This window comes from Cebidichthys violaceus, unplaced genomic scaffold (genome assembly GCF_023349555.1).
Source record: "Cebidichthys violaceus isolate CVI_PGR_0920_01 unplaced genomic scaffold, fCebVio1.0.p SCAF_21, whole genome shotgun sequence".
In the NCBI taxonomy this organism is placed as follows: Eukaryota; Metazoa; Chordata; class Actinopteri; order Perciformes; family Stichaeidae; genus Cebidichthys; species Cebidichthys violaceus.
This window is the reverse complement of record NW_027176384.1, coordinates 1,952,051-1,960,170: the sequence shown is the minus strand read 5'-3', so window position 1 is coordinate 1,960,170 and position 8,120 is coordinate 1,952,051. Positions and strand designations below refer to the sequence as shown.

Here is an 8,120-nt window from a genome sequence, read left to right as displayed (position 1 = left end):
TCTCTCTTCTTTTCCTTGTCTTGGTGCTGGCACTGGCGCCTGTGGTGCCTGTGTGGGTGCCACCCACCCACCCACCCATCTGTGCCCATCGTGGGGCCCTCGAGCCCCAGAGTCCATCTGGCATCTTCCTCTGTGTCTGTCGAGCTGTCACCTCTGACGGCCACCGCCGAGAGCCTTAATGCGCCGACACTTTTGTTTGGAGAGCACAGAGTAACGAGAGGGGAAAGCTCCGTACCGCAGCTTCAGCTGAGGGGTTTACATTCCAAATATACATACTTGAAGTACACAATCACAAGTCATAACTATGAACCCCCCACCACTTCAAAATTAACAACTACCCAAAATTTTACACAAAAAGTCTTTCTTTACGCCTCCAACTTGCCACCTAACCAGAACAGTCTAGCACCACTGATGCTTGTTCACAGATCCACATTTTAAAGAGGCTGCATAATTACACTGTGACTGGATGTTAGTTCAAGAAAAAGTTTGATTCATGGGAGACACACTTGGATTAGAAGATTGATGCCACCAAAGACTCTATAACAAAGAGGACTCATTACAAGCACCTCAAATAGTTTTAAATGGTTTACACTTCCTGTCTCCTAAGTGGGCGTGGTCATGGATGGATGGATGAAAGCAAATTGGGTTATATTTGCGTAATGTATTTATATTTTTTTGTGCTAACATTAGATATTTACTCAACCGGCAGCCACAAAAGTTAGTTGCCAGATCTTGTTAGTGTGTGGCTGAGACAGATAATGGTCTTGAACAAAATTTTATCCTGATTTGTGTGTTCGAAATAGTACATTTTTAGGATGTTCGGAAGATATGATAGCTATTCCTTTAAATATTAGCTTTTGCTACGTCAGAAAAATCAAATAAGTTACAAAGTTACCGGTGAGGTGACATATTCGTCGAACTAAGTGTCGCTGATGGATGACATTAACCAGCCTGTGGGATCAGACTTCAACTGAAGGAGACAACGGTGTGGCATATGCCCCGCTACCATTTAATGAGGATTTCACGGTGAGAGACGATGAGACCTCGCTATGGTCTTCAGTCTGAGCAGAAGGGATTCTGATGAAGACAAGTTGCTGGTCATTTGCATGTTAAAAAGCCTGGAGGCACAAAGACAATAGAAGGATTACCAGGAACGCATATAAAAACACAGCTGTCAACGTATTGAGTCTGACACCAGCGATCATTTATAGCTCTGTGTTTTATTACAGGGTGACGCAGGGGTAAATTCTAGATTGATTAAAAGAGGCTGTAGTATGTCCCCCTTCCCTAAATGAAAGCAGAGTGATCCTGGTTCCTTGATCGCCTAACACAAATTGTCTTTTTGTAAAAACAACGGTCTTTATGCTAAGCTAAGCTAACTCGCTGCTGGCTCCAGCTACATATTTACTGGACGATCTTCTCATGGAACTCCATAAAAAAATAAGTGTATTCCCAAAATGTCCCACTGTTTCTTTAAAGCAAAAGTTCAGCTCTCAACTTACATTCACATAAATTTTGATTTTTGCATAATAGATGACATTTTCTCTCAAATGGAGTTGGAATAAAGCAATATTTTCAATTCAAACTCCTCTAGAAGACAATCAGAGTAATACTGGATCGCTGCTTTAAAAGTCTTAACTGGCCTGCTCCATATATCAAGATGAATATTCCAAAGGGCATTTAAGAAAATTAAGTCTACTCCTTTTTCCTGAGCACACAAATCAATATCTTCATCATGAATTATATCCCTGAGAAGATTTAATGACCAGCCCTCTTACCTCAAGTGTGCATATGTCTCCACTCCGGTGTAATTGGCAGCAGACAGTAAATTATAATCTAACATGTGCAGGTAGCTCATGGTTTAGGTTTCTGTCGGCCCAAATGACCCATTTATATCTTGTAAAATATACATTATCAACATTATAGGCTGCAAGTAATCATGATCTTTTCTATTGAGGAATCAATAGCAATTGTTTCAACTATTGGGTATTACAGGGGATAATGGGCCTGACTCACCAGAGGGGGCAGCAGCTCCCCAGAAAAAGAGACAAAAAAACCCCCCTCCACTCACTCCTGCTTCATGGAAACCCCTCACACACTGAACAGTGTACACACATGTACAGACACACTAATGTCAGCAGCCTGCTATTCATATATCCTTACTGCATCCAGTAAGAGAATGAAGTATGTTATTGTGCCGTCGGAAGGCAAGCAAGAGGCTTAAATAGTAAAGCAGTTTGTTATTTTAAAGGCTGCATGTGTGTGATGATGTAAAATGTCTCTGATCTCTCTCTTCCTCCATCATGCCAGCATCACTCACTCCCCCCCTCCCCTCCCCTCCAGACACATCTGTCTCTTATTAGCCCTGTGGTTGCTGCGGGTTGTCATCCAGCTAATGGCTCCTCCGTTTCTCCTCCGTCATGTGTTCTGATGTTATTTCTATAGGTGTAAATGAACCATGTGCTATATTGGACATGTGTATTAGCCTCCCAAGGGAATGCTGTTGAGGATGATATTGGCTGAGGGTTTTATTAACGTGTGGAGACTAAATTTACAAACTATTCGGGCCTATGTATGGTGCAATATCTCTTAACGTCTGAGGTACATACATTTTCCAACATGAATCTGAAAAATCTTGCTATAGTATGTTGATTTGACCAAATGTTGAGGATTCAAACTTGTGCAGCTACAACACATTTGCAAAATGATTGAGACACCAGACTTATTACTGTACATAAAAATGGGAGTTTAATTGAAACTTTTGTATCAAAAAATAGCAATATCCATCCTTCACAGCCACAAGTCACACAGCTGAACTGAATTTCTCCAATATGAGGCTATGTGACAACTACGAAAGCTGTTCCACCCGTTGTTTAGCTTTCCGTTGAAGTCTAAATTAATCTCGACAGTACAGAAACCAGATGATTTCTCTGATAATTAGCCATTCAACATTACCAAAAGACTTTTTGTAAAGTAGTTAAATAACATTCAAATGCTCTTTTCAAATTTAAGTAAACTTGTTTTATTCTGCTTTACATCGATAACTGCTTCAGTGCATCCTCCACATCTCAAAAAAAACATGTTGAAATGTAAAAATAAGTTATAGGAATGCAAACCAAAGGCCAAGTAGGATATGCAAAATTTAGAGGGGATTTTAAGCATAATAAATAAATAAATAGCCACAGAGTGTGGAATGTCTACATGTTTACAAATAAATTAAATGCAAACGGGGAGGAAAAATAATGTACACACAAAAAAATGAAACAGGCTGTACAATATTCGTTGAAAAAAAAAAGAAAATACATAATTGAGACCATGAATATTGCATTGATTGTGCATTTCACACCCCAAACCCTGAGGGAGGCCAGGGGAGGGGGCCATGTAGTGTCAAGCAGTGAGATGGCAGGAGGCAAAAAGAAAGTCAAGAGGGCCAAACACCCCGCAACAGGCACGGGGGAGGGGGGAAGAGAGAAAGGTGAGGGTAGGTGTGTGTTGACATTTTTGTAGACATTCAGAAAAGACAGGATCCAGTTTCCAAACACCTGTTCAGGCTATAGAGTGAGTGAGCAGCGTTAAAGAGAGTGACACAGAGTTGAGTCAAGTGTTTTTCAAGTATTCCATTGTCAGGAAGAGCTCCCACCTCCTTCTCCCCGATCTAATGCTATCTTAGCCTCTTGGCTTGGGGCTGGTTGGCTTACAGTGATGGAGAGGGAGGAGGAAAAAAAACAAAAAAAAAAACACAACCTAACCCTGCATCTCCTTCCATCACAGCACAGGCAACTTAGCCACCAGGCCATGGGCAAATCCGAAAAAAACAGAGTTGTTGACGAAAGCCCCCTCCCCCCTCCCCCCCGACAAAAGCAGCTTTCCAAAAGAAGGCACTACAAAATCAAAATCAAAACATTTAAATAAAAAGGGTTTTCTCCAAGCTCTATGAGAGCAGCCATGTCTGAATAGGAAGGCCTTGCCAGCTGCATATACCAGCCTAGTAACAAAACGAGTAAAATAAAAGTTAAAAAAGGGGGGTAAATAAATAGTACTGGTAAGACCACCCAAACAGAAAAATGTTCCCGATTAGGAAACGAGTATAATTAACTGAAAAGGAAAAAAAAAAGGGGAATGGGGTCAAATAAGATAAGGAAGAACAAATAGTAATAAATTAGAAATTCCCTACAAAAGAGGAAAAGTAAAGTACATTTTTCTTGCCGGACCAGCTGTGACAAGTGTCCAGCTGCTGATGGGCCAGTCGGGCTACAGGCTGCCGGCCTCGAGTCCACGTCCAACCCCCCCTCCATCGGAAACCCCTTCCCTCCCCAGAAAGTCTTTTGAGTCCATCAGAGCCGTCCTCAGAGGCTCTCCTTGCTCGAGTTTGTGCTTGACGAAGAGTCTGTGTCGATGGTCCTGAGGCGGATCTCGCTGGCGGCCGGCTCCTCTTGTGACTTGGGCGACTCCGTTGTCGCCCTCACCCAGGGGTGGTCGCAGATCTGCTCCAGGGTGGGCCGGTCTGAGGGCCGCAGGGCCAGGCACCATTTGATCAGCTGCTGGCACTCTGAGGGGAGGAGTCAGAAACGAGGAGTCAGGATAAGAGGCTCGGACGTGTACTGTATGTGGCTGCGCTGCTTATGACTCAGTGTGTACGGATCTACAATATCCTAGTGCATGGGCGGCACAGATGGCCAATAGAATGAGAGCACACATCCTTTTTTACTTCCCTTGGGTTGTTACACAAAGTGCACCAGGAGAAATCATAACAGCTAAAATCTCTATTTTGGTTATCAATCAGAAATCTCTCTAACAGCCATTTCCAGCAGGTAATCCATTATGGCTGAGAGGCATTACTCTGATGTAAATCGATTCATAATATAGCCGAACCAGGAGATGGATCTGGGGCTGTACCAGTTACCGTGGCTAGAGGGCAACAGCGTCAACGTGCGCGTTATGAGTGTTGCGGTCGACTTACCGGCTGAAACCCTTCTCCTGAAGTACAGTCTCCCTCTGAGGATCTCCTCGTCCTGCTCAAAGGGGATGTCTCCACACACCATGTCATACAGCAGCACGCCTAGCGACCACACCGTCGCAGAGCGACCATGGTATCTGTGGAAGCGGATCCACTCTGGTGGGCTGTACACTCTTGTACCTAAAATAAAACAATAGGGAAAGAGAAAAGTAAAGGAGGTGAGTGATGAGCTGTTGTGAAATATAGTATGAAGCAACTGAAAAAGAGCTATTTCAGTTTGATATTGTAGGAGTCTAGAGGGCACCAGTGCTTGAAATACAGGAGCAGCAGAGAGAGTGAATAAAAAAAGAAATAAAAATAATTAATGTGTCTGTGTCTAAAACGGCTGAGTCATAGCACAAATGCTTTCCATCTTCCTTTAGCCACAAAACACAAACTGGGTGACCTGCCTGCGTCTCCTCCCTCCCTCCCTCCTTTTCTTTTCCTCACCCTCCTCCCTCCCTCCTGGAGGGAGGAACTTAGAAACCAAAAAAAAAAAAAAAAAAAAAAGAGCAACGTGAGCCCATCACGTGAATCGACGACTCGGGTTTCACAACAAACAGATGTTACGTGGCACTGACCTAATACCCACAAAGTATGACTGGTTACTCAAGCTTTACTGACTAAATAACAACCGGAAACATAATAAAAAGCGCACTCCGTCTCACAAGACGAGGATGAATCAGAGATAAGCAAAATAAAAAAATAAAAACAAACAGCCACCGCGAGGATTAACGCACTTTGAGTCATATCTGTGTCATTACATTCCCGATAAAAACACGGAGCTTTTCATTCGGCAGCATCGATTCACATCCGTAATAAATGATGAGCCGCGAAACCCGAGGCGAGGAAAACCCTCAACCAAAAACAGACCAATGCGTCACAGCCTCGTGAACGCCTCTGTGTCTGAATATAGCACAGCGGAGCATCAAGGGCAAAACACAACCCGGCCCACACGGATGTGCGCGCGTTACATCAAAATTACGCATGGGAGCATCGTAACGCCTCAACACAGCCATTAATGTAAGAGATCAAGGTGGCGGCGGCTTACCGTCGAAATCGGTGTACACGGTGTCCTTGAGAATTGCGCCTGAGCCAAAGTCAATAAGCTTGAGCTCCCCGGTGCGCAGATCCACGAGCAGGTTTTCATCCTTGATGTCTCTGTGCACCACGCCGCTGCTGTAACAGTGTCGGACCGCCTCCAGGACCTGGCACAAAAAGCCCCGGGCCGTGTCCTCGTCCAGGGCGCCCTTCTCGGTGATGAAGTCGAAAAGGTCCTTGACGAGCTCCGGCCTCTCCATGACGATCAGCCAGCCGTCCGCGCGCTCGTAATAGTCCAGCAATTTGATAACTCCGCGAAACGAGGAGCTGACCTTCTTCAGCAGCAGGATCTCCAAAGGCACCATAGATCCGTTCTGTAACAAATAAAGGTTTATTAAATACGTTGAGTTGATACAAAGCCATTATTATTTTAAAATCGCAACAACCCCCCTCACCCAACAGCAGGCGGGAGGAGGGGGGGACCAAAACAAACCACACACACACACACACACACACACACACACACACACACACACACACACACACACACACACACACACACACAGATCGGGGGATGACTACTTACATTTGTGCCCCACTCGGTCACCCTCTCCTTTGCCACATGTTTCACAGCAACCTGAAATAACACAATAAAAAACAGGAATAGTAAGCAAATGCTTCACATAGTGTGTGTGTGTGTGTGTGTGTGTGTGTGTGTGTGGGGGGGGGGGGGGGGGGGGGTCGCATTGTATTTCCCGGTGGTCATGGCGGCACATGCAAGATCAAAACATTAGACCTCCTCAGATCCCCCGTTTCAAATCCTTACCGGTGCGCCATCAGAGATCCGGCTGCCGGCGTACACTGTCCCGAATCCTCCGCTGCCCAGCACGGATCCCACTTGGTAAACCTTTTCGAAAGGCTCTTTTTCCACTTTAACTGCAAGTCAAAAAGTGAAGAATGTCAAGGCGACTGCAATAATGTCACAGCAACCCTCAGCCTAGCGCGAGGTCAGGTTGTTTAGCTTCACGAGCCCGAAACGGCTGCAACCGTGGTAGCTCACTCTAAATTAACAACCTAAATATACGATGTTATCAACTACTTATTTAAAAAAAATAATAATAATTCTGTGTTAATGTGGGGGGGAAAGTAACGCTGAGTAACGGTAACTTACCCGTCTGGAGCTGTATTTTCACTGGTAGATGGTCCATACTTGAGGGATTGCAAATGTGCGAAAATGAACCAAACTTTGACAACAACATATTCCCGCTGAAAAGCCGGTGTAGACGATCCCTGTTCACTCGTTGAAAACCCAGAAGAGCAAATATATCGTCAGAAGAGATGTGGCGCGGACCGTCTTATCAAGCGAATGATATATATCCAGTCCAGCAGTGCGCCAGCTCCGCCGCACCGCACCCGTCTAAGTCGTCTCACGACCGTGAAGTCGCAAACCGTCTCCCAAAAACCGGCATGAAATGTGACTTTTTGAGTCTCGACTCAAGCATGAGAAGCGAAAAACAGTCCTCTGAAGAAATAAAAAAAATGCGAACACTCCGATGCGCGTGGAAGCCGTATCAACAGAGAAGTGAGTTTAAAGGGCCTCAGCACTGTGTTGATATCCCGAAGAGTGGCCGCTGTCTGAGCTTTGGCGCGGTCTCCCAGAGCCAATATTTTGACGCGCGGTGGGATGGAGATATCCTTCCGCCACCAATACAAGTCGACACGCTCGCTTAATTCTTGCTTAAATTTGCCACTTTTCAGTAGATAAACATTCACACAAAATCACTTAGTACGTATTGTAATTTTGTTACACTTGTATTGGTAAATATAATCGAAATAATCATTTTCACCGCGCACTACTTTCTCATAGTACTAGACGCCCAAGAATCCCTTGTCTGGAAGCTCCGAGCTGTGTACGCTATCACTCGGAGACGACGACCAATTGGATGTCGTATATAAATACCGTGTTTCGTTTTTGGACCAATCCAGAAAAAGTTATTATAATGAAGCAGGCATTTGATTTGAGCGCACGTGGCGGCAATTCTGAGTTGCCCTTCTCCCCTCCCCTTTCCTCCGCAGCTCTGCA

At 44.7% G+C, this 8,120-nt stretch overlaps 1 protein-coding gene across 1 annotated transcript; it reads right to left on the bottom strand.

The window, feature by feature from the left end:
• Positions 1 to 2,722: 2,722 nt before the first annotated feature.
• Positions 2,723 to 7,695, bottom strand: pim3 (Pim-3 proto-oncogene, serine/threonine kinase). Its single transcript, XM_068716878.1, has 6 exons — positions 7,209 to 7,695; positions 6,864 to 6,973; positions 6,624 to 6,674; positions 6,048 to 6,411; positions 4,961 to 5,137; positions 2,723 to 4,549 (listed from the first exon to the last, which is right to left on the bottom strand). Exons 1-6 carry the CDS (start codon positions 7,294 to 7,296, stop codon positions 4,347 to 4,349), a joined length of 993 nt encoding a protein of 330 aa, XP_068572979.1. The 5' UTR covers positions 7,297 to 7,695; the 3' UTR covers positions 2,723 to 4,346.
• Between the last annotated feature and the right edge of the window lie 425 nt (positions 7,696 to 8,120).

Bases quoted from the DNA above. Each gene is read 5' to 3' on its own strand.
- pim3 (XM_068716878.1), bottom strand. From the start codon at position 7,296: ATGTTGTTGTCAAAGTTTGGTTCATTTTCGCACATTTGCAATCCCTCA. The intron at 6,974-7,208 runs GTAAGTTACCGT...TTTGACTTGCAG, and splicing joins GAAAATACAGCTCCAGACGG to TTAAAGTGGAAAAAGAGCCT. The intron at 6,412-6,623 runs GTAAGTAGTCAT...TATTTGTTACAG, and splicing joins TGACCGAGTGGGGCACAAAT to AACGGATCTATGGTGCCTTT.